Here is a 27,511-nt window from a genome sequence, read left to right as displayed (position 1 = left end):
GTCTGTTATGAGACCCGAAAAACTGCAGATTCTGTGGACGGGTCTGTTGTCCCGAGCTCGGTGGGTGGAGTCCTGATGTCAGTAGACTCCCACCTCTATACTCCCCTTGTCAACATGCATTTTCTCCTGTGTATTTCTTACACTGAACTTCTGCTATGATCACTAACATCCAGTCAAAACCCAGAAAAGCCGAACTCCAGGTCAGCAGGACTGGGGGGTGAGGAAGGAGTCCTGTGTAAGTTCACCTTACAAATTTTTCTGTAAAGGAGAACTTACCCTTTAAAGTAGAATTCTGAGTTTATTATCACTTTCGGCCTGGTTCTCACCTATGCATTTTTAGTGCGTTTTCAGTTTTGCAGAAACACACTACAGTCCATTTAACATGGCCTCCTATGGGTCATGGGTGCATTTTATAGAATGGCCAGGGAATTCTATTTGGTTCCATAGACTTCAATGGATCAAAAATTTTACATACATGGTTACATAGTTAGTCAGGTTTAAAAAAGACACAAGTCCATCTAGTTCAACCATAAAAAAAAAAAAAAAATATTGTATAATTCCATATACCCAATTCTATACCCACAGTTGATCCAGAGGAAGGCAAAAAAAACAGAGCATGCTCCAATTTGCTACAGCAGGGGAAAAAAATCCTTCCTGATTCCCTGAGAGGCTTTTCCCCGGATCAACTTTACCTATAAATGTTAGTACCCAATTATATTATGTACACGTAGGAAATAATCCAGGCCTTTCTTAAAGCAATCTACTGAACTTGCCAGAACAAGCTCTGGAGGGAGTCTATTCCACATTTTCACAGCTCTTACTGTGAAGAAACCTTTCCGTATTTGGAGATGAAATCTCTTTTCCTCTAGACATAAAGAGTGCCCCCTTGTCCTCTGTGTTGACCGTAAATTGAATAACTTAACACCAAGTTCACTATATGGACCCCTTATATATTTGTACATGTTGATTATATCCCCCCTTAATCTCCTCTTCTCAAGAGAGAATAAATTCAGTTCCTCTAATCTTTCCTCATAGCTGAGCTCCTCCATGCCTCTTATCAGTTTCATTGCCCTTCTCTGCACTTTCTCCAGTTCCCCCGATATCCTTTGTGAGAACTGGTGCCCAAAACTGAACTGCATATTCCAGATGAGGTCTTACTAATGATTTGAACAGGGGCAAAATGATATCTCTGTCTCTGGAGTCCATACCTCTCTTAATACAAGAAAGGACTTTGCTCGCTTTGGAAACCGCAGCTTGGCATTGCATGCCATTATTGAGCTTATTATCTACCAAAACCCCCAGATCCTTCTCCACTACAGATCCCCCCAGTTGTACTCCCCCTAGTATGTATGATGCATATTCTTAACCCCCAAGTGCATAACTTTACATTTATCAACATTAAACCTCATCTGCCACTTAGTCGCCCAATTAGACAGAGCATTGAGGTCGGCTTGTAAATTGGAGACATCCTGTAAGGACGTTATTCCACTGCATAGCTTGGTGTCACCTGCAGAGACAAAAATGTTACTTTTGATCCCAGACCCAATATCATTTATACATATATTAAAAAGTAAGGGTCCCAACACTGAACCTTGGGGTACACCACTGATAACCTTAGACCAGGGGTCTCCAAACTTTTAATTTCAAGGGCCACATTTTAAATTTTACACATACTCACGGGCCGAGAAAAAAAAAGATTTCTTAATAAATCCGCAGCAGCGGAATAGAATAAAATGTACTAGGCTTCTGCAAGCGGGGCTAGATGGCGCACCTGTGTCCTACTCCTGCAGATAAATGCAGGGGGTTAAACTTCCAGTGTGCATTAGGGCCTTAAATCTGGGTCGTGACGACCGCCGGCCACGCGCGATCGCAGGCACGAGAGGCAGAACAGGGACGTGTGTTTGTAAACACACACATTCCAGTTCTGTTCTGAGAGGAGAGAGAGATCGAGAGTTCCTACGAGCTGGGAACCACAATCTCTCATCTCCTATAGTCAGTCTCATCCCCCATATTTGGAACACACAAATAGGGAACACAATAACCCCTTGATCGCCCCTAGTGTTAACCCCTTCTCTGCCAGTGACATTTACACAGTAATCAGTGCATTTTTATAGCACTAATCGCTGTATAAATGCCAATGGTCCCAAAAATGTGTCAAAAGTGTTCGATATGTCTGCCATAATGTCGCAGTTCCAATAAAAATCGCAGATTGCCCCCATTACTAGTAAAAAAATTATAATAATAAGAATGCCATAAATCTATCCCCTATTTTGCAGACGCTATAACTTTTGCACAAACCAATCAATATATGCTGTTTGCGATTTTTTTATTACCAACAATCGGTAGAAGAATACATATCGGCCTAAACTGAGGAAAAAATTTGCTTTTTAAAAAAAAATTGGGGCTATTTATTACAGCAAAAAGTACAAAATATTGTGTTTTTTTCAAAATAAAAACCGCAGAGATGATCAATACCACCAAAAGAAAGCTCTATTTGTGGGGAAAAAAGGACGTAAATTTTGTTTGGATACAGCGTCGTACTGGAGACAAGAAAATTTGCGCTAACCCAAGAATATAAATTTAATGAATAAAGAAAAAAATATATATAGGTATGTTAAACCGGAAGGCAGCAGTAAACAGTGCATATACACATAAATACAAATAGAAAAAAGAAAAAGAACTGCGCCAACTCAATACAACCAGCTTTGATGCCGGAACAAAATAAATAAATTGATCAGAGGAAAACAGTCCTAAAAAATGTCCCAATAATAATGATGCAATAAATGTAGCAATAAATGGTATTCAGCTGGAGACTGACAACACTGCAGTGCAGGACAAAATCATCAGTGAAACCGCCACCACATAGATAGCCTCTTACCAGATTGATAAAGAGGAAATAGCCTTAAACAGGTTAACCGCACAGTAGAAACACAGGGTCCAGGGGAATCCAGATCCAATCCTCCACGAGAAAGAACCGGCTACCAGGGGAATCCTCAATCCTCCACAGAAAACTAGCTGCCCCTTCACTCGGAAGTTCCGTGGGTCACCAGGACAAAAAACAGGCCATAGCGTGATACCGTTTGAGGGTATTTATTTCAGTAAAAAAGATTGTACTTACAATTAAGCAGAATCATAAAAGCATTTAAAATTGGTGCCGGCCGGCAATGAGGAGCCCTTCCTCATTCAAAATAAGCGCGGTAGCATCACTGAGCGCACGTCCCAGACGCGTTTCGTCAAAGGTTGACGCTTTCAATGGGGATGCGTCATACGATTGCGCAATTGTCAGTAAAAGCGACATATCGAGTGCTGTATCGAAAACAGTGGCTTAGTCATTGAGCAGCCAATTCTTCCGGGGCTGAAGTGGTTAAGTAAAAATTAGAAAATAAAAAAGCAACATGTGCCTTGGTACCACAAGAGACATACTAAAGCCTTGTACACACACTTAGGTTTTCAGACAACGAAACGTCCGTTTTTTGTGGCATGCTAGTATGAAACTATAATGCCACAAAAAACGGACGTTTCGTTACTAACAATACGAAAACTTTCATACGACAGAATACAACGTCAGAAGTGACGTAACATGTAGAATCTATTTGTATGTATTCTTTTGTTTCTGAGCATGCGTATTCTTGCTCTTACGATTTTATTCGTACAAAAAGCATACTAATGAAACGAAAATCGGACGTTGAGTTTACATCCAACCAAAATGTTATAGTCTGTACATCCAGCTTGTCTGATGAAAACACTGCCTATTGAAAGCACCGTACTAACGATCCGAAAATTGGCAGACAGCTTGACTTACGAATTTTCCCATCTGATTTTCGTATTGTGTGTACGGGCCTTTACATATAGTAAAAACTAGGGATGAGCTTCGAGTTCGAGTCCAACATGAGTTTGGGGTGTTCACAGTAAATTCAAAAAGCCGCAGAACACCCTGTAAAAGGAGAATTCTAACGTGCTAATTTTAAAAGGTTAATTTTCAAGTATTTGGGGACATGTATCAATGCAATGATGGGTCCCGACAATACAGATAAAAGTCATTGAAAAAAATGGCAGGGGTTCCCCTTAATATTCATACCAGACCCAAAAGACCTGGTAATGGACTGGGGGGGGGGGGACCCCGGTCATTTTTTTTTCTCTGTATTGCCGGGACCCGACAATTCAAGAATAGCCGCTAGTAGTTTTAAATTACTTTTTTTCCTTCAGAAATGACACTTTGTGCAGGGACAATTCTAAGCACAGGAAACATGTGCTACTTTATAGGCATACTTTAGACACCCCCAGGTACGAAATTTTATATTTCACTTTTATTGTTTCACTTTAAGCATTATTAAAATCACTGCTCCCGAAAAAACGTCTGTTTTTAAAACTCTTTTTTGCATTGATACATGTCTCCTGGGGCAGGACCCAGGTCCCCAAACACTTTTTAGGACAATAACTTGCATATTAACCTTTAAAATTAGCACTTTTGATTTTTCATGTTCGTGTCCCATAGACTTTAACGGTGCCTGTTCGCATGTTCTGGTGCAAACCGAATCCTTATAATGTAACATTAACTTATACATGGGCCCCCCCCATTATGTAGATATGGAAAGGTAATTAACTTTCCTTGATGGTCCAGTGTATAGAGTGATAAGGAGAGGCAAAAATCAAACAAACAAAAAAGTGGGACTAAATGTTACCTCCTCTGGACCACCATAGATTCTGGAATTGTTCAACTGGGTCTCTGTTGTGCTACACATACTGGATAATACAGCTGGAACTGTCTCTCCCTTACAGCACATTTGTGGACATGACATCTTGAATGGAAGTATTTTTGCACTTTCATTTACTATTGCTGTCACCATTGCTGGTCTCCCGCAGGTTTAATTTTTTGACATTCAGTCCCACTTTTTTCTTTGTTTGATTTTTGCCTCTCCTTATCACTCTCTTTATCACTCTATACACTGGACCATCAAGGAAAGTTAATTACTACTCCATACCTACATCTTGGGGGCCCATGTAGAAGTTAATGTTACATTATGAGGATTTGTGAGGTGGATTGGTTTTTACTGTGTTAGTATGTCTCTTGTGGTACCAAGTTACATGTTGCTTTTTTCTTTTCCAAGTATTAATGAATAAATACTGTTTTAATTGATCCAGTGGGTTATGATATTTTCACCTAACAGGGATGGTTAAGCTAAAAAAAAATTTTTATTTCATTTTTGTCTCCCTGCAGGTTAACCGCTTGCCGCCCGTCCACCGTCAAATGAAGGAGGAGCGGTGCGGCTCTCATTATGGGTGGAGTCACATGACGTCGCCTCAAAACGCCCGCCCCTGAGCGGACAAAGGGGCACACAACGCGGCGATCTCAGCCACACAGAGTTCCTAGGACATGGTGCGACCTTGATCTCTGTGAAGAGCTGATGCCGCGGCTCTTTAACCATTTGATCAACTGCGTTCAATCACAGCCAGTCACATGTAAATGCGGAAGTGCCGGCAATCGGCTCTCATCGCCTCACACTGACAGTGTGTGGTGAGGACAGCCGATCAGCTGCATCTTCTCGCAGGGGACACCGGGACAGGTAATCAGGGCACTGATCATCAGTTCCCTGATTACAGTAAAGCCCCCTAGTGCCACCAATCAGTACTCATCAGTGACACCAATCAGTGCCTATTAGTGATGCCCCCTATCCATGCCTATCAGTGCCACCAATCCATGCCTATCAGTGCATCTCAGTGCCCACCAATGCCGCCTATCAGTGCCAACTATCAGTGCCCATCAGTGCAGCATATTAGTGCTTCCTCATCATTACCACCTAATCAGTGCCCATAAGTGCCACCTCATCAGTGCACCTCAGTGCAGCCTATCAGTGTCCATCAGTGCAGCCTCATCAGCGCACATCAGTGAATGAGAAAAATTACTTATTTACAAAATTTGCTGACAGGAACTAAGAAAAACTTTTTTTTTCCAAATTTTTCCACCTCTGCACGAAACCCTGCACATGTACAGGGTTCCATTTATGGGGGACCCGAAGTGCATGGCCGGTGGGTGCGATCGTGTGCACGAGAGCCAACACAGGGATTTGTGTGTGTAAACACACAAATCCCTGTTCTGTCAGGGGAGAGGAGACAAATTGTTTGTTCCTACTAAGTAGAAACAATGATATGTCTCCTCCCCCCAGTCAGTCCAATCCCCTCACAGTTAGAACACGCTGAGGGAACACACATTTAACCCCTTGATCGCCCTCTAGTGTTAACCCCTTACCTACCAGCAGGTGGAGTTTCTAGTCCTCTGCTGCTGGTCACATGTTTAAGATTTTAAAAAAACTGCCTTTGGAATACCGAGTCCCAAAATAAATAAATAATGTCAAGAAACTCTATTAAATTGGCATACAAATATATATTTGAAATACAATCTTTATTATTTTTGGCATGGTATGAGATTATTTCTGCCAGCCCCAAGCTGTGTGTTAGAATAAGAGCTACATGATGCCTTCATTAATCTACATGTAATATCCCATCCCCATTGTGTTTAGCTGGTTAGTGGACATGGAGGAGGAGGTAGGTTGTGGGCTGTCATTTACCACTGTGTATATATGCTCACATGTGTGACTCTATAGTCAGTCACATGGGCTGCTCTGATGTCATAGGGAGGAAATGCTCAGCATAGAAACTCACTGAAAACTGAGCACGTGCAGAGCTGCCAACACTTCTCTGCAAAATCCCTAGCTGAATTGGGGACATTGACAGAAAGGGGAGCTAGAGAACAGCAGGATCAACCAGGTTTTTTGCATTATACAGAAAACAAATCCCATGGTGACTGGGTGAGTATGAACAGCATGCAACAAAGCATATATTGCTATTTTTTTTTATTAGGAGGGTTTAATTACACTTTAATGACACCACAACTCACTTGCAAAATCAATGCATGTTTTTTTTGTGCGCTACAGGAACACAAATATAAAATTTTTCTTTTTGAATTTTTGATACACTTGAAGGAGAAGTATTCTAAATGCACACTCAATCACACTCTTCAGCCATATAGCAAGGAGGACAATGACACAGCTGGTTATATAGAAGAAGAATATATTATTGCAAGCACGTAGTAGTTATTTTTTTCCCTTTTTTTATACTACAGTTCAACGTTAGCCCTCATCATGAATGCATTCTTTCTCATTTTGAGTCATAAGGTCTGTGGAAGAACTATCACAAAAAAAAAAGAAATAAAACGAGGCAACATGAGGACAACAAACAAGTGGTTACATAACAAAAACCCATCTAATGTCCTCAGAAAACTTCTATTTTCTGGCACAGTGGCACCTCAATCTGAACACGATTATAATTCTTCAATTGTTGGCTCCACTCTCTGAACTTATATCCATTTTAAGGCCAGTAGGTGGGTGTGTCCAATATTCAGCTGATGGCTTTGTATAAAAGGGTAGTTCACCAGGACTGGAGGAACCGCAAGGAAGTGTCTTGCTGCAAATTCATTTGACGCTACAGATTGCATATACTACAAAAAAACAAGCAATATTTTATTTTTTACCTTTATTGGGCAAACAATATCATGGCATCTCAGAACAGAATCCTAATAAAAGGGGGTAAAATTGTAAACAACGATCTGTCAGTTTACGCAGATGTGTACATTGAAGATGGACGGATCAAAGATGTTGGAACCAACTTGCGTCCTTCAAGACCAGAGGGCATGAAAGTGATTAATGCGGCCGGTAAACTGGTCATCCCTGGTGGGATTGATACACATACTCACTTTCAGTTTCCGTTCATGGGATCCCAATCTATAGATGATTTCTTCCAGGGAACTAAGGTAAAATGTTATTTTGATGTCTTCACTTTGTTCATTGCTATTTGTCATGTGAAGAGAAAGCATAGCCTTTGAATGACGTTAAATTGGGATATACATTCTTTCATCAATGTGTGTTAATGTTTACATTTTATATATATATATATATATATATATATATATATATATATATATATATATATATATATATATATATATATATATAATATAATAATAATAATACTGTAATAACAATATATTGTAATAGTGAGAGTCCCTGTCTCTGGGAAAATGGGGTTAATAAGGAAACAGATTTTGCATGTCAGGTGACTGCAAGGCTACAGAGCAGTTAGCTTTCTCTGGATTTTGCTGGTTTTGTCGGCTCCTATCACCTCCCTTCCCAACCTATATGCAATACTGCAACCTTTTTCAGCTATCTCGGGTCTTAAAAGCAACCATGACAAATCAAAGGTGTTGAACGTCTCCCTTTAGGCCTCCACCCAGAAAGCCCAACGAACAGTCCCACCAATTTCACTGGGAGGCGGTAGCTCTACCTTACTTAGGAATAAATTTGACCCCTTCCTTTCTTGCCCTATTTTTACAGAACTACCTTGTACTGTATAGACGTTCAATAGCAGACCTGTCCAGATGGCAAGTCCATCCTCCATCGGGGTGTGGCAGACCTATAAAAATTAACATTCTCCCAAGAATCCTGTACTTGTATAGTATATTACCAGCGCTTAATAGATCGGACCTGTTGTTATTTCAAAAAAAGCTTTTACATAGTTACATAGTTAGTCAGGTTGAAAAAAGACACAAGTCCATCCAGTTCAACCACAAAAAAATAAACAAAACAAAATAAAAAACACAGTACAATCCCATACACCCAACTCCATACCCACAGTTGAGGAAGGAAAAAAAAAACAGCAGAGCATGATCCAATTTGCTACAGCAGGGGAAAAAATTCCTTCCTGATCCCCCGAGAGGCAATCGGATTTACCCTGGATCAACTTTACCTACAAATCTTAGTACTCAGTTATATTATGTACATTTAGGAAAGTATTCAGGCCTTTCTTAAAGCAATCTACTGAGCTGGCCAGAACCACCTCTGGAGGGAGTATGAAATCTCTTTTCCTCTAGACGTAAAGAGTGCCCCCTTGTCCTCAGTGTTGACCATAAAGTGAATAACTCAAAACCAAGTTCACTATATGGACCGCTTATATATTTGTACATGTGGATCATGTCCCCCCTTATTCTCCTCTTCTCAAGAGTGAATACATTCAGTTCCTCTAATCTTTCCTCATAGCTGAGCTCCTCCATGCCTCTTATCAGTTTGGTTGCCCCTCTCTGCACTTTCTCCAGTTCTCCGATATCCCTTTTGAGAACTGGGGCCCAAAACTGAACTGCATATTCCAGACAAGGTCTTACTAATGATTTGTACAGGGGGGCAAAATGATATCTCTGTCTCTGGAGTCCATACCTCTCTTAATACAAGAAAGGACTTTGCTCGCTTTGGAAACCGCAGCTTGACATTGCATGTTATTATTGAGCTTATGATCTACCAAAACCCCCAGATCCTTCTCCACTACGGATCTCCCCAGTTGTACTCCCCCTAGTATGTATGATGCATGCATATTCTTACCCCCCAAGTGTATAACTTTACATTTATCAACATTAAACCTCCTCTTCCACTTAGTCGCCCAATTAATCAGAGCAGTGTACAGTATGTATGGGGTGGACAAGAGGCCCAGGGTGAACTGGCGCACACTCTTCACACCTAAACAGAAGGAAGGGCTCGGACTCCCTGATCTGCAAAAATACTTTTAATGCGGCCCAATTGGCCCAACTTACTAAATTCCACACCTAACTATGGAATCATATTTCTGTTATCCCAAACTAATCTCACATATTATGTAGCTGCCGATGAAGGAAAGGCCGACGATCTTTTGCCCTTCTTGCACCTTATCCCTAGATATTTGGGATAGACTGGCAAGAACCCAAACATTTTATTTGCCATACAATCCACTAGCCCCACGTTTTGCGAAATGGGGACTTCACCCCGGGTCTCACCCCCTCTGCTTTTGACTGGTGGTCTAATAAGGGCTTTTTGCGGATTGCGGACCTCTGCGATCATAAGGGAATACTATCCAAAAGATTGCTGATAGAAAAATACCAACTACCGGACTCGGAGCTCTTTAGATATACTCAAATCTACCATTATATGCAGACCCTATCACGCAAAGGTGACCTTACCACTATGTCACCCATGGAAAATATGTGTCGCCAATTTGATAAAATTTTAGGTCATATATCCGCCATATCTACTTTTTTGACATATGTCACTGCAAAACTGACTTATATGACCCAATGAGAACAGGATATCCAGGAAAACCTAGAACTTGAGCAATTGTATTTGCTAGAACTTGAGCAATTGTATTTGTTAGCCTTGGCTGCTTCCAGGTCACTTATCAACACTTCAATAATTATAAGGTTTTATTAAGGTGGTACATGGTGCTGACCAGACTGGCCACTTTTGTTCCCAAGGCATCTTCTAAGTGCTTTCGGAGCTGTGGTCAGGAAGTTACGGCTTACCCTATTTAGTGGCAATGCCCCAAAGTATGGAGATTTTGGATCAGAGTCTATAACTTTATATATTCCCTCACTCAGATTAACCTGACCAAGTCCCCAAAACATGCACTCTTAGGTTGTAAGATTGAGGAAGCCTCCAAAACTCAAAGACAGCTACTTACGTTCATATTTGTATCGGCCAAAATCACAATAGCTAAGAACTGGAAGTCAGCAGCCCTACCATTTGACCAAATTAAACATAAAGTTTCTTGGCTTATCCTAAAGAAAGATGAACGATGAAAGACTGACAGCAATTGTAGGACAAAATGAAGCTGTTTAACAAAATATGGGACCCATGGATCAGTTACTTGACAAATAACCCCCGGACACTCACTGACTAGGGAGTTTTCTGTGGGGTCTAGCACAGAGTATGGAGTCCTCTCTCCCCCCCTCTCCTTCCTTCTCTCCCTACTTGTGTCTCTTTTTTCCTCTGAGACACTGGTGTTGTCGGCCTGAGGTTCGCCACTCCACGGTTTGGGGGGGGGGGCGTATTATCCCCAAATTTATGCTGGCGCAACCTGCTTCTCCTGGTGTGGGGGACATGCCCTAGAGCCCTTACCATATAATTGTTATAAGGATACAGGATATAGTGTGAAGCTCAACACGGATGGCCCATTCCATAACAGGTCGAGAGTTTTTTTAAATGAGATGTAAACTGAGAAAAGGAAGACAATACAGAAAGTGTCCCCCTCCTTTTTTCTGGGGTGAGGTGGATTATCTGTGATTGCATTGTATGCTACACTGTCTATGAAAACTATACACTGTTAAAGTCAGTGCCATGGTCCTTACTTTGTATTATGGAAAACTTAAATAAAAACCATTGAAAGATAAAAAGAAATAAAATGAGGCAACATGAGAACAACAAACAAGTGGTTACATAACAAAAACCCAGTCCGGTGTCCTCAGGAAACCTCTGTGCACAGTGGCACCTCAATTAGAACACAATTATAATTTTTAAATTGTTGGCTCCAATGTCTGAACTTATATCCATTTTAAATACAGTAGGTAGGTGTGCCCTTTACTACGGCCAATATTCAGCTGATGGCTTTGTATAAAAGGGTGGTTCACCGGGACTGGAGGAAACACAAGGAAGTGTCTTGCTGCAAATTCATTTGATGCTACAGATTGCATATTCTACAATTCAAAAAAACAAGCAATATTTTTTTTACCTTTATTGGGCAAACAATATCATGGCATCTCTGAAGAAAATCCTAATAAAAGGGGGTAAAATTGTAAACGACGATCTGTCAGCTTTTGTAGATGTGTACATTGAAGATGGACTGGTCAAAGATATTGGAATCAGCTTGAATTATTCAGAATCAGAGGACATGAAAGTGATCAATGCGGCCGGTAAACTGGTCATGCCTGGCGGGATTGATACAAATACTCACTTTCAGTACCCGTTCACGGGATCCGAATATTTAGAAGATTTCTTCCAGGGAACTAAGGTAAAATGTTATTTTGATGTCTTCACGTTGTTCATTTGAAGGGGAAGCATAGCCTTTGAATGATGTTAACTTGGGAAGCTTGATATACATTCTGTCATCAACGTGTGTTAATGTTTATATATATATATATATATATATATATATATATATATATATATATATATATATATATATATATACTGCTCAAAAAATAAAAGGAACACTTTTGAATCAGAACTCCTGGCATATTGATCTGGTCAGTTAAAGGGGTTGTAAAGGTACAATTTTTTTCCCCCTAAATAGTTTCCTTTACCTTAGTGCAGTCCTCCTTCACTTACCTCATCCCTCCATTTTTCTTTTAAATGTCCGTATTTTTTCTGAGAAATCATCACTTCCTGTTCTTCTGTCTGTAACTCCACACAGTAATGCAAGGCTTTCTCCCTGGTGTGGAGTGTCATGCTCACCCCCTCCCTTGGACTACTGGAGAGTCAGGTCACCCACTAACACACAGCTCCTTTCTCTATCTGCAACATAGGGAGCGTCTTGTCTCTTCTGTAGTCCAAGGGAGGGGGAGAGCACGACACTCCACGCCAGGGAGAAAGCCTCGCATTACTGTGTGGAGTTACATACAGAAGAACAGGCAGTGAGGATTTCTCAGAAGAAATAAGACATTTAAAAGCAAAATGGAAGGATGAGGTAAGTGAGGGAGGACTTCACTAAGGTAAAAGAAGCTATTTAGGAAAACAAAATTGTACCTTTACAACCCCTTTAAGTAGCAGAGGGGGAGGGGTGTATACAGAGGGGGTTGTTAATCAGTTTCATATGCTTTGCTGTTAATTGAAATTAACAACAGATGCACTAGATGAGACAACCTCCAAAACAAGAATGTTTTTTCAGGTGGAGGTGTCTGACATTTTTTTGCCGAAACATATTTTCTGACTGTTTTTCACTAGTTTTGCATTTGGCTAGGGTCAGTGTCACTACTGGTAGCACAAGGTGATACTTGGACCCTATAAAGGTTGCACAGGCAGTCCAACTCCTAGAGGATGGCAATACGTGTCATTGCCAGACAGTTTGCCCTGTCTCCCAGCACAGTCTCAAGAGTATGGAGGAGATTCCAGGAGACAGGCAGTTACTCTAGGAGAGCTGGACAGAGCCGTAGAAGGTCCTTAACCCATCAGCAGGACCGGTATCTGCTCCTTTGTGCAAGGAGGAACAGGATGAGCACTGCCAGAGCCCTACAAAATGACCTCCAGCAGGCCACTGGTGTGAATGTCTCTGACCAAACAATCAGAAACAGACTTCATGGGGGTGGCCTGAGGGCCCGACGTCCTCTAGTGTGCTCTGTGCTCACTGCCGGACACTGTGGAGCTCGATTGGCATTTTCCATTGAACATCAGAATTGGCAGGTCCGCCACTGGTGCCCCATGATTTTCACAGATGAGAGCAGGTTCACCCTGAGCATATGTTACAGACGTGAAAGGGTCTGAAGAAGCCGCAGAGAACTTTATGCTGCTTGTAACATCGTTCAGCATGACCAGTTTGGTGGTGGGTCAGTGATGGTCTGGGGAGGCATATCCATGGAGGGACGCACAGACCTCTACAGGCTACACAATGGCATCCTGACTGCCATTAGGTATCGGGATGAAATCCTTGGACCCATTGTCAGACCCTACGCTGGTGCAGTTGTTACTGGGTTCCTCCTGGTGCACGACAATGCCCGGCCTCATGTGGCGAGAGCATGTAGCCAGTTCATGGAGGATGAAGAAATTGATACCATTGAATGGCCCCCACGCTCACCTGACCTAAATCCAAAAGAAGAGAAAATTATGAAAGAGAAACTAGATTGAGCTTCGGTTAGTCCTGAGACTTGCTGCCACATCCCAAACTAATTTGAGAAAACAGAAAGAACCCCAAGGGATAGTGCGGGCAGGAAGCCAAAACAGGATACCGTGAAAGAGTACAAAGAGTATGTAAAAGTATACATTTTATTATAAAACAGATACATATTTAAAAGCAATTGTGGAACAGCATAATTCAAAATATATGGAACAGCTACTCAATTGCCGCAATTCACAATTGCACTGATAGACAAAAGTCAAAAAACAGATCGTGATTGCAGTACCAACTCTACATGTTTTGGATCAGCATAAAAGTCATACAATTCCTGTTATGATGGGTACAATTCCTTCTTCAGGAGTTGAGCGTGAGCTGGCTGTTATATTTCTATAGAAAAAATATATGTAAATAAGTAAATATAACAATAAACTACGATTTAAATTTTTTGATTTTTGACCTATTGGAAGAGCCTGAGCCAATCATGAGACAGCAGCAAAGGACTGTGGAAGAGGCGATAAAAAGCCAGAGGAACTAGGCCAGAGCCTTTTTTGCCTGCACCCCATCAGGAGAGCATCTGCACTCTATGGGCCAGATCCTCAAACAAATTACGCCTGCGTATCTATTGATACGCCACGTAATTTCAAAGTTCCCGCGTCATATCTCTGTTTTGTATTCACAAAACAAGATACGACGGAATCTTGGCTCGATCCGACAGGCGTACGTCTTAGTACGCCGTCGGATCGTAGGTGCATATTTACGCTGGCCGCTAGGTGGCGTTTGTTTCGAATTCCGCGTCGAGTATGCAAATTGTCTAGATACGGCGATCCACGAACGTACGTCCGGCCGGTGCATTTTTTACGTTGTTTGCGTTTGGCTTTTTCCGACGTATAGTTACCCCTGCTATATGAGGCGTATCCTATGTTAAGTATGGCCATCGTTCCCGCGTCGAATTTTTAAAATGTTACGTCGTTTGCGTAAGTCGTTCGCGAATAGGGATTTGCGTAGAATGACGTCACCGTCGTAAGCATTGGCTTGTTCCGGTTTAATTTCGAGCATGCGCACTGGGATACTCCCACGGACGGCGCATGCGCCGTTCAAAAAAATGTCATTTACGTCGGGTCACGACGTATTAACATAAAACACGCCCCCATCACATAGATTTGAATTGCGCGCCCTTACGCCGGGAGAATTACGCTACACCGCCGTAACTTTAGAGGCAAATGCTTTGTGAATACAGCATTTGCCTCTCAAAGTTGCGGCGGCGTAGCGTTACTAGGATACGCTACGCCTGCATAAAAATACGATCCGCTACGTGGATCTGGCCCTATGTGTGTGTGGAATCGTGGCCTACCAAGGGGCACACAGCCCGCAGCTCTAGCCCAGAGGAACAGATTGTTCATGCAGCTCCAGCCCAGAGGAACATATTTTTCATGCAGCTCCAGCCCAGAGGAACAGACTCTCCATGCTAAAGAATGACACCCTGCAACAGCTCAAGGACTGAATGCCACTGTGACACACCTGCATCTAAGATCGATCGATCGCTCAGGGGAGGACCGCTGACTGTGTACAGGATTTGGTGAGGGGGCTTTGCCCAGGAACCTTTAACCGCTTAAGGACCGCCTCCTGCACATTTACATCGGCAGAATGACACGGCTGGGCACATGCACGTACAGGTACGTCCTCTGCTAGTGCCCAGCCGTGGGTCGCGGCCGCGCGCCCGCGACTCGGTCCAAAGCTCCGTGACCCGGACCCGATCGCCGCTGGAGACCCGTGATTGGTCCTCGGAGCTGAAGAACGGGGAGAGCTGTGTGTAAACACAGCTTCCCCATTCTTAACTGTAGTGCCGTCATCGATCGTGTGATCCCTTTTATAGGGATACACAATCGATGACGTCACACCTACAGCCACACCCCCTATAGTTAGAAACACATATTAGGTCATACATAACCCATTCAGCGCCCCCTTGTGGTTAACTCCCAAACTGCAACTGCCATTTTCACAGTAAACAATGCATTTTAAATGCATTTTTTGCTGTGAAAATGACAATGGTCCCAAAAATGTGTCAAAATTGTCCGAAGTGTCCGCCATAATGTCGCAGTCACGAAAAAAAAATCACTGATCGCCGCCATTAGTAGTAAAAAAAAAAATTAATAAAAATGCAATAAAACTATCCCCTATTTTGTAAATGCTATACATTTTGCGCAAACCAACCTATAAACGATTATTGCGATTTTTTTTTTATACCAAAAATAGGTAGAAGAATACGTATCGGCCTAAACTGAGGGAACATTTTTTTTATATATATATTTTTGGGGGATATTTATTATAGCAAAAAGTAAAAAATATTGCATTTTTTTCAAAATTGTCGCTCTATTTTTGTTTATAGCGCAAAAAATAAAAACCGCAGAGGTGATCAAATACCACCAAAAGAAAGCTCTATTTGTGGGAAAAAAAAGTATGCCAATTTTGTTTGGGAGCCACGTCGCACGACCGCGCAGTGCCGAATCGCAAAACCTGGCCGGGTCCTTTAGCTGCCTAAAGGTCCGGGTCTTAAGTGGTTAATGCTTTTCATAAAATACCACATCCAAATATTGTCCACAGAGCTCCTACATTGCTGGTAAAGATAATAAAACACAAAGCTTTGCCTCCAGGATATTACTGCGGTTGCTCTTAACCCCCCTGGCGGTATTCCCGAGTCTGGCTCGGGGTGGAATTTCAGCATCAAGAGTGATAACCCCCCGAGCAAAACTCGGGATCGCCTCGCAGCAGCCACAGGCAGGGTTTACTTACCTTGTCCCTGGATCCTGCGATGCCTCTCCGCTATGTGATCAAGTGGTGTCTCCTCGCTCGATTCACAGTGTCCCTGTGTGCCGCCGAGCTCTGTTCCCTGCGACGTTACGACGCACGGGGGCGGAGAACGGCGCCAAATTCAAAAAAGTAAATAAACACAATACATACAGTATACTGTAATCTTACAGATTACAGTACTGCATGTAAAAAATACACCCCCCCCCCCCCCCCTTTGTCCCTAGTGGTCTGCCCAGTGTCCTACATGTACTTTTATATAACAAAAACGGTTCTTTCTGCCTGCAAGCTGTAGATTGTCCATAGCAACCAAAAACTGTCCCTTTATGTCAAAAGTGATTTTAGCCCAGATAGAAAACAGCGATAATAAATTATAATCACTTGCAGAATTGTGCGATAGCGATTTGTGGGTAAATTCGTCATAAAAAAATAAAAGTAATGACAGCGACAATTCTGCAACTGAGCAAATTTCAGTGATTTTGAGTTGATTACATTATTGAATAATTTTTATTATAATTATATTATTATTTGTTATAATTATTTATAATTATTTATTATATTATAATTTATTATTTTGTTTTTCAAACTTTTTCATACCCGAGATGTCTACTAGACTCTTGTTCGGACAGATTTAAGTGAGTTATTCCTAAGAATTGCAGGCCTACAATGTAAAACGCCAAATTTCCTTGCAAAATAATTGTACCGCTTTCAGCACCTAAAATCTGAAAGAATCATACCGCCAGGGAGGTTAAAGGGGACACACCTCGGGTATTGATATCATTTCACTGGGTGTGTACTAGAGACATCGTAGCCTGGCCTGGGGTTCCCCTTTAGCTACAGCATCCCACACACAACAAAAGTTATTAGGGAGTCTATTTAATCTGTAATTATAGTTATCTATTGCTTTCGTTGTTTGTATAGCGTTCCTGACTGCTTTCTTTAAACTGTTTCAACCAAGTCCTGGGTACTTATACAGGTCCTGGCTGACTAATGTTAACCTGAATTTTACTTTTCTTCAAGTAAACTACAAGAAGAACTGTGTTGTGTATTCCTGCTGAGTTATTCCATTAACTGCTTGCCGACCGCCCACCGTCATATTACAGCGGCAAGTCGGCTCCCCTGCGCGAGAGCCCATAGTATAACGATGGCTCTCGCCCCCAACTCCCGTGCACGTGCCCGGCGGGCACGATCACCGCCGGGCACACTCGTTTGCTCGTTACAGATGGGGGGACCGGGAGCTGTGTGTGTAAACACACAGCTCCCGGTCCTGTCAGGGGGAGAAATGCTGATCTTCTGTTCATACAATGTATGAACAGAAGATCAGTGATTTCCCCTAGTGAGGCCACCCCCCTACAGTTAGAACACACCCAGGAACATACGTAACCCCTTCCCCGCCCCTAATGTTAACCCCTTCACTGCCAGTGGCATTTTTATAGTAATCAATGCATTTTTATAGCACTGATCGCTATAAAAATGCCAATGGTCCCAAAAATGTGTCAAAAGTGTCCGAAGTGTCCGCCATAATGTCGCAGTACCGGAAAAAAAAACGCTGATCGCCGCCATTACTAGTAAAAAAAAAATATTAATAAAAATGCCATAAAAATACCCCCTATTTTGTAAACGCTATAACTTTTGCGCAAACCAATCAATAAACGCATATTGCGATTTTTTTTTTTTACGAAAAATATGTAGAAGAATACGTATCGGCCTAAACTGAGGGAAAAAAATGTTTTTTTTATAAATTTTTGGGGGATATTTATTATAGCAACAAGTAAAAAAGATTAATTGTTTTCAAAATTGTCGCTCTATTTTTGTTTATAGCGCAAAAACTAAAAACCGCAGAGGTGATCAAATACCACCAAAAGAAAGCTCTATTTGTGGGGAAAAAAGTTCGCCAATTTTGTTTGGGAGCCACGTCGCACGACCGCGCAATTGTCAGTTAAAGCGACGCAGTGCCTAATCGCAAAAAAGTGCTCTGGTCTTTGGGCAGCAATATGGTCCGGGGGTTAAGTGGTTAATCACCTTGCTAGGTGTGCCAGAGGGGCTGGGACAGTTCATTGGGGTTGAAAGGCAGAGTAATGGACTGAACAAACAAAAGCAGCTCCCTTGGGGGTTTGCTACAAAATTATTCCATTAATTTTATATATATATATATATATATATATATATATATATATATATATATATATATATATATATATATATATATATAAAATTAATGGAATAATTTTGTAGGTCTTTAGGTCTAATTATATTAGTATAATATAATATAATATAATAGTATATTAGTATAATATAATAGTATTAAATATAATATATGAATATTAAATATAATATAATATGTATAATATAACCTATATTTTCAGTGTGTATATTGTAATTAAATAAGGAAAAGGGTGTATCTTAATTTATAAGGTCTTAATACTTCCATCAAGTGGAAGAACTTCTACAAAATAAAATGAGGCAACATGAGAACAAACAAGTGGTTACATACGGTCCGTGTTCATCCGATCCCCCCATAGGGGAGAGCGGAGAAAAGACAGGGCGGTCCCTGCACAGTGTGCGGTGACCGCCCTGTCATCCGCCGGCTCAGCGGGGATCAACGGAGCGATCCCCGCTGAGCAAACGGAGGTGCACTGGGCGGATCATTACTGATCCGCCCAGTGTAAAAGAGGCCTAATTCTTCAATTGTTGGCTCCACTATCTGAACTTATATAAATTTTAAAGCCAGTAGATGGGTGAGCTCTTTACTACAACCAATATTCATCTGATGGCTTTGTATAAAATTCATTACTCGTGTTGTCATCCTGCCTTGTTGTGCTTCGCAATATTTCTGCTTTTCTGATACTCCTTTTAATGCAAGTCTGTAAGTCGCTTGACTTGTTGAAAACAGTCTATGGTATGGCAGAAATCTCAACTCCAGCCAAAACTTTTTTTTCAATTTAAATATTAGAAAAGTTAGGCCGCGTACACACGGTCGGTCCATCCGATGAGAACCGTCCGAAGGATTGACCGATTGAGTCCAACGCGGTGACGTAAAACACAACGACGTGCTGAGAAAAATTAAGTTCAATGCTTCCAAGCATGCGTCGACTTGACTCTGAGCATGCGCGGGTTTTGAACCGATGCTTTTGCGTACTAATCGTCGGTTTTGACCGATCGGTTAGGCATCCATCAGTTCAATTTTAAAGCAAGTTCTAAATTTTTCGACCGAAGGATAACGGACCGATGGGGCCCACACACGGTCGGCTTGGACCGTTGAAAGTGAACTTCAGTCCGTTTTCATCGGTTTTGTCCGATCGTGTGTACAGGGCCTTAGAGTCTCTTTGCCTAATGCCCCATACACACGATCGGAAATTCCGACAAGAAAACCGTGAATTTTTTTTTCCGGTGGAATTTTGCCTCAAACTTGTGTTGCATACACACAGTCACACCAAATTCCGACCGTCAAGAACGTGGTGACGTACAACACTACAATGAGCCGAGAAAAATTAAGTTCAATGCTTCCGAGCATGTGTCGCCTTGAGTCTGAGCATGTGTAGGATTTTTGGATAAGAACCAGCTCTCAAATCTTTCTTGGCGGAGATTCCGACAGAAAAATTCCTTTGGAGCCTACACACGGTTGGAATTTCCAACCAAAAGCTCTGACTTTTATTGTCGGAATTTCCGATCGTGTGTACCCGGCATTATACTTCCCAGATCACTTTCTCCTACATTTGAATGGTTCTGTCTTTCAGGGTACCTAATCTGCCCTTGGACACCAAAACGCAGCTCAACTGTATGTGTTTTATTGCCCTCCAGCCAAGTATAAACAAGCCGTAAATATATTCATCACTACTTAGCAGTATACAGTGCCTTGAAAAAGTATTCACACCCCTTGAAATTTTCCACATTTTGTCATGTTACAACGTAAAACGTAAATGGATTTTATTGGAATTTTATGTGATAGACCAACACAAAGTGGCACATAATTGTGAAATGGAAGGAAAATGGATCAAATTTTTTTTTACAAATAAATATGTGAAAAATTTGTATTTAGCCCCCCTGAGTCAATACTTTGTAGAACCTCCTTTCGCTGCAATTACAGCTGCAAGTCTTTTTGGGGATGTCTCTACCAGCTTTGCACATCTAGATAATGACATCTCTGCCCATTTTTTTTTGCAAAATAGCTCAAGCTCTGTCTGATTGGATGGAGAGTGTCTGTGAACAGCAATCTTCAAGTCTTGCCACAGATTCTCAATTGGATTTAGGTCTGGACTTTGACTGGGCCATTCTAACACATGAATATGATTTGATCTAAACCAGGGCTCGACAAATCCCGGGCGCCATGGCGACTAGAAATGGTGTCCTGGCGACTTGGCTTGGAAGGTGGGAATTTTTATTTTTTTTGTGAGCTGGCGCCATCTGGTGGTGAGCCGTTGGTATTACAAGTTATTACCACCAGATGTGTGAGCTGGCGCCATCTGGTGGTGGTCGTTGGTATTACAAGTTAAGCATTACAAGTTAAACAGCAATTCTAATGTAATTTTTCACTATTTTCACTGCCACCTTCTTCCCTCTAATTAGAACCCCCAAACATTATATATATTTTTTATCCTAGCACCCTAGAGAATAAAATGGCGATCGTTGCAATACTTTCTGTCACGCCGTATTTGCACAGCGGTCTTACAAGCGCACTTTTTTGGGGACATTTTTTTTTTTTAATTAAAAAATAAGACAACAGTAAAGTTATCCCCATTTTTTTAATATTATGAAAGATAATGTTACGCCGAGTAAATTCATACCCAACATGTCACACTTCAAAATTGCGTCCGCTCGTGGAATGCCGACACACTTTTACCCTTTAAAATCTTCATAGGCGACGTTTAAAAAAATCTACAGGTTGCATGTTTTGAGTTACAGAGGAGGACTAGGGCTAGAATTGTTGCTCTCGCTCTACCAATCGCGGCAATACCTCACATGTGTGGTTTGAACACCGTTTACATATGCGGGCGCTGCTCACGTATGTGTTCGCTTCTGCGCGCAAGCTCGTCGGGACGGGGTGCGTTTTCTGTCTCCTAACTTTTTTAGCTGGCTCCTAGATTCCAAGCAAATTTGTCAAACCCTGATCTAAACCATTCCATTTCAGGGAATTACCAGGAATTACTGTTTGAGTCCCTCTTATGTAGTTTAACCTGTTTAACCACTTCAGCCCCAGAAGGATTTACCCCCTTCCTGACCAGAGTATTTTTTACGATTTGGCACTGCGTCGATTTAGTTGATAATTGCGCGGTCTTGTGACGTTGTACCCAAACAAAATTGACATGCTTTTTTTCCCACAAATAGAGCTTTCTTTTGGTGGTATTTGATCACCTCTGCTTTTTTGGGGGGTTTTGCGCTATAAACAAAAAAAGACCGACAATTTAAAAAAAAAAGCTATATTTTTTTTGCTATTGGAAATATCTCCCAAAAATATATATAAAAATAAAATTTCTTCCACAGTTTAAGCCGCTATGTATTCTTCTACATATTTTTGGTAAAACAAATCGGGGATAGATTTATGGCTTTTTTTAAAAAAAAATATTAATAATGGCGGCGATCTGCCAATTATTTTTTTTCGAGACTGCGACATTATGGCAGACAGAGCAGACACTGTTGACACTCTTTTGGGAACATTGACATTTATACTGCGATCAGAGCTACAAATAGCCACTGATTACTGTATACAGTAAATTACACTGGCAGGAAAGGGGTTAAACACTAGGGGACGATCAAGGGGTTGAGTGTGTTCCCTGGATGTGTTCTAACTGTAGGGGGGATGGGCTCACTACAACATGACAGAGATCACTGCTCCCAATGACAGGGAGTAGTAGATCCCTGTCATGTCACTAGAGAGAACAGGGAAATGCCTTGTTTACATAGGTATCTCCCCATTTTGCCTCTCCTCACCGCAATCGCGGGTCGCCGGCGAACTTCGAGTTTTCCGGACCCGCAGGCACACTCCCGCGGTACGCAGCGGGCGTGCGCGCCCGCTAGGCAGCAGATTCAAAGGGTCGTAAATCCTGCCAACGTGAATCGGCGTACGGCCGTCGGCAATCGGTTAACGGCAAACCCCTGTATCTTACCCTGGAGAAGGAAACCAAAAAATATTGAGCTCTCATATCTGTAACATCTAACAGTCTATGCATAACCAGCTATGGTGGCGCCAAACCAGGAGAATCTAACCATGCCTGCCATATGAAGCATAATTTGCGGTTGGTATTTTTGTGCTGCTAAGTCAGCCTTTTACGTATGAGTATCTGACTAACCTGATCTATCCACTTTTTCTTGGTGGGAATGTGTGAGGACAGCCAGAATCTAGCAATTTGTTTCCTTGGAACATATTAAAGTCGAAGTAGAGCAATATTTGCAGTAGGAAGGAACATTTTCTTGTCTATTGTTCCCAGCAAACATATCATAGGGTCTAAAGGGACCCGAATACTGTTGATATGGTGTCAGTCACCTCCTTCCAATAACAGAATAGTTTGAGGCATCGCCATATCAAATGTATAAGTATCCCCTCCTCTCTACAACATTTAGGGCATATGGACAAATCTCTTCCCTGTCACTCTTGTTTACTTGTAGGGTTTTAAGGACCAGTCAGTGGAGTTATTTGGGTCATTCAACGGCTTCTGTACTTGAATAAAGTTAAAGTGGATGTAAACCCACTCTCATCCTTTCTAAACTACTGCCATAGTGCTGATCTATAAGGATATAGATGTCTCCTGCATGTATCCTCACCTGTCAAATGTCTCCCCTCTGTCTGTTATGAGACCCGAAAAACTGCAGATTCTGTGGGTGGGTCTGTTGTCCGGAGCTCAGTGGGTGGAGTCGTGATGACAGTAGACTCCCCGCCCACCTCCACACACCCCTTGTCAACATGCATTTTCTCATGTGTATTTCTTACACTGAACTTCTGCTATGATTACTAACATTCAGTCAAAACCCAGAAAAGTGACCACATGACTTCAGCATGCCCAATCATGCTGAGGTGTGGAGCAGCCAATATTTGGAGAGCTGGAGAAGAAAGTAGGAGGGGATCTGAAGTACACATAATGTCTCTCTCGGGCTGGTGCATGAGATATGTAAATCACCTGTCACTCACAGCAAGGGGGAAGAACTGACTCCTATTACTCTGTCTGTCAGTTTTTTTCTCACTGAAAAAAGATAAGAGGACTGCTTAGAGCTGGATTAACTCTCCGTGACAAGACTGGGCACAGATGACATGAAATCCTATACAGCCTTAATTTAAAAAAAGAAAATGTGTTTACATCCACTTTAAGGAAGAACTCCATTTGTGCGGCACACACATCAATAGACTTTGTGTGACTGCTTGGAGAGCTAGGCTGTGTTCTGCCCTTTAAGGGAGTGTCAAGACTGCCCCCTGGTGGAGATGGAAGGGAGTAAGGTTGATTGTCCCTTGACTGGGTGAAGGATGTTATGGGAAACCTAACTGAACTGTGAGAACATTGGATCCCTCCATTTGGAGATCTGTAACTTTGGAAATACAAAGTATATGATTGTGAAGAAACAGACACCTTTGTTATAAGTGGATTTTTATTTTTCCTAGTAAAGAATTTGCTTTTCTTTAAGAAAGCCAATCCTGTCTGGACAATCTTTTATTATTTGGGGGAAGTACATAACTAGCATTGGGAGGAAAGTGGACAGACATAGGTAAAAGGTTTGGGCCCTGTAGTGGTGCTGGTTAATCTGGCTGTTTGCTTTCCAGAGTTCCCATTGGACAATGATGTAGGTAGTAATCTTCACACTCAGCAGTACTTCTTATGGTGATTTGGGAATTTGTGTCCCTGTGAAGAAGAATTGGGGGGACCCCAGCAAGACTTCTACAAAACCACTGTGAGGCCCTGAGGTTGGAGCTCCCTTCAGTGGTCTGTGTGGCGTAGAGAGTCCGAGGTTGAGGAGACAGATCACGGAAAGCCCTGAACTGAGAAGAAAAATGTGATCTGGGCCCCAAGGAGTTAACTGCTCTGCAAAAATCAACTTTAATGACCAAAAGTGTTTTACACTGAATCTTTTATCCAACTTCTACATTATTGCATATATATTCAAATTTGGCGGGTAGGGGGTGTGTTTCATTTAAATGAAGCACGTCCCCGCGCCGAACGAACTGCGCATGCGCCGTCCCTAAAATTTCCCGGCGTGCATTGCTCTAAATGACGTTGCAAGGACGTCATTGGTTTTGACGCGGACGTAAATTACGTCCAGCCCCATTCACGGACGACACGCAAACGACGTAAAATTTTCAAAATTATACGCGGGAACGACGGCCATACTTAACATTGAGTACGCCACCATATAGCAGCTTTAACTATACGCCAGAAAAAGCCGAACGAACACGACGTAAAAAAATGCGACGGCCGCTCGTACGTTCGTGGATCGTCGGAAATAGCTAATTTGCATACTCGACGCAGAATACGACGGGAACGCCACCTAGCGGACGCAGAAAAATTGCATCTAAGATCCGACGGCGTACGAAGACGTACTCCTGTCGAATCTAACCCAGATGCCGTCGTATCTTGTTTTGTGGATACCAAAACAAAGATACGACGCGCAAAATTTGAAATTACGCGGCGTATCAACAGATATGCCGGCGTAATTTCTTTGAGGATCTCCCCCGTAGCATCCATCACAACCATAGACATGCACAGGGTGTGTCTGGGAGCACCCTAATCACCCAAAGTGCATTAGCATTATCGCTCGATGTGCAGGACTGGAGATGGGAAATATCGCCCTCTGACCAGTTCTCCCATTAACCACTTAAGCCCCGGACCATATTGCTGGTCAAAGACCAGAGCACTTTTTGCAATTCGGCACTGCGTCGCTTTAACTGACAATTGCGCGGTCGTGCGACGTGGCTCCCAAACAAAATTGGCGTCCTTTTTTTCCCACAAATAGAGCTTTCTTTTGGTGGTATTTGATCACCTCTGCGGTTTTTAGTTTTTGCGCTATAAACAAAAATAGAGCGACAATTTTGAAAAAAATTTATATAATATATATAAAAAAAACATGTTTTCCTCAGTTTAGGCCGATACGTATTCTTCTACATATTTTTCGTTAAAAAAAAACGCAATAAGCGTTTATTGATTGGTTTGCGCAAAAGTTATAGCGTTTACAAAATAGGGGGTAGTTTTATGGCATTTTTATTAATATTTTTTTTTACTAGTAATGGCAGCGATCAGCAATTTTTTTTCGGTACTGCGACATTATGGCGGACAATTCAGACACTTTTGACACATTTTTGGGACCATTGGCATTTTTATAGCGAACAGTGCTATAAAAATGCATTGATTACTATAAAAATGCCACTGGCAGGGAAGGGGTTAACACTAGGGGGCGGGGAAGGGGTTAAGTATGTTCCCTGGGTGTGTTCTAACTGTGGGGGGGGGGGGTGGACTCACTAGGGGAAATGACTGATCGCTGTTCATACATTGTATGACGGTCAGGCATTTCTCCCCTGACAGGACCGGGAGCTGTGTGTTTACACACACAGCTTCCGGTCCCCGCTCTGTAACGAGCGATCGTAGGTGCCCAGCGGTGATCGCGACCGCCAGGCACGCGCGCGGAAGTCAGGAGCGAGCAGGGGCGATTCGAGAGCCGACGTTATACTACGGGTTCTCGCGCAGGAGAGCCGACCTGCCGCCGGCGGCTGGTCGGCATGCAGTTAATGAAGTGCTACTGCAATTCTCTTTCAGTGTACTGGCTGTGCCATAATGCCGCGTACACACGATCGGAAATTCCGACAAGAAAAGTTTGATGTGAGCTCCGGTTCATGACTGCAGCAACAGGAAATTAGGAAAGAATTAGAATGCTCATAGTTACATTTTTTGTTTTTGTTTACAAAAGTTTTTATTTGGAAGATACAATAAATATGGTATCATTCAATAATACAATGTAGTACATAGGCTATACAATAAGTGGTGTCAATTTCTTTGGAATTTAAATTGTGTAATTGGTACAATATATATAATAAGAAAACATTGTAGTGTTAGGAGTTACATTTTCTTATAAAAAAAAAAAGTGAATTAAAACAGGTACATTGTGGTATGAATTTATATTGAATGTTCCAATCACCAAATGTTTGCTAATTCTGCCACCTAGTGGCAAATGTATTTATTACAGCAATGGTACTTTTGTGACAAACATTGTAATCTGATTCAATCACAAGCAAAAGAAGAGCACAGTGTTGTAGAACACTAATGCCGCGTACACGCGATCGGTCCATCCGAAGAGAACGGTCTGATGGAACCTTATCATTAAAAAAACGATCGGGTCAGAACGCGGTGACGTAAAACAGAACGACGTGCTGAAAAAAACGAAGTTCAATGCTTCCAAGCATGCGTCGACTTGATTCTGAACATGCGTGGATTTTTTTCTATCGGTTAGGTATCATACGGTTAAATTTAAAACAAGATTGCTTTTTTTAAACCTATGGATAAATAACCGATGGGGCCCACACACGATCGGTTTGGTCCGATGAAAAGGGTCCATCAGACCGTTCTTATCGCTTTAACCGATCGTGTGTACGCGGCATAAGGCTTCATGTACACTGCTGCTGGTAAACGGACGTTTAGGAGCGTTTTTTCTGCTGCTCCTGAACTCTCCTCAATGTTATCTTATCAATACATGTACATAGGATCGTTTCTAGTCGTTTCTAGGCAATTGAGTTTAGAAGCATTTTTGGGAAGCAAAAAAATGCGTTCAGGGCGGATGTTCAGAGGAATTTGAAATGTCAAATGCTTGTAACATCTTGTGTTAAAGGGGGCTTCCAGATCCCGACAAGCCCTTCCCCTTATCAACATCAGAGCCCCCCCAAAGCACCCACACCCCCATGTTGAGGCCTGGTGTGGTTCAGGAAGGGGGGCTCTTCCTTTCCCCTTCCTGGCCTGCCAGGCTGCATGTTCGGATAACGGTCTGGTATGGATTTTGGGGGGCAGGGAATTCCACTGCGTTTTTTTTGCCAGCAATTTTTTTATTTACATACAGCTGTCAG

The 27,511-nt window shown here is 42.0% G+C and overlaps 1 protein-coding gene across 3 annotated transcripts in view; it reads left to right on the top strand.

The window, feature by feature from the left end:
- The window catches only part of DPYS (dihydropyrimidinase), a 134,110-nt gene that overhangs the window by 22,583 nt on the left and 84,016 nt on the right, over window positions 1-27,511 (top strand). Inside the window, exon 1 of one of the 3 annotated variants that reach the window (XM_040354839.1) lies at window positions 7,418-7,807. The exons of 1 other annotated variant lie outside the window; for it this stretch is intronic. In XM_040354839.1, coding sequence (XP_040210773.1) covers window positions 7,550-7,807 — 258 coding nt within the window. In that variant the 5' untranslated portion in view covers window positions 7,418-7,549. Of the gene's footprint in view, window positions 1-7,417; window positions 7,808-11,586; window positions 11,860-27,511 lie in introns of those variants that run through there. One more of the 3 variants, XM_040354838.1, reaches the window with a different exon arrangement.

This window comes from Rana temporaria, chromosome 5, assembly GCF_905171775.1.
Source record: "Rana temporaria chromosome 5, aRanTem1.1, whole genome shotgun sequence".
NCBI lineage: Eukaryota > Metazoa > Chordata > Amphibia > Anura > Ranidae > Rana > Rana temporaria.
This window is presented reverse-complemented; position numbering and strand designations above follow the sequence as displayed.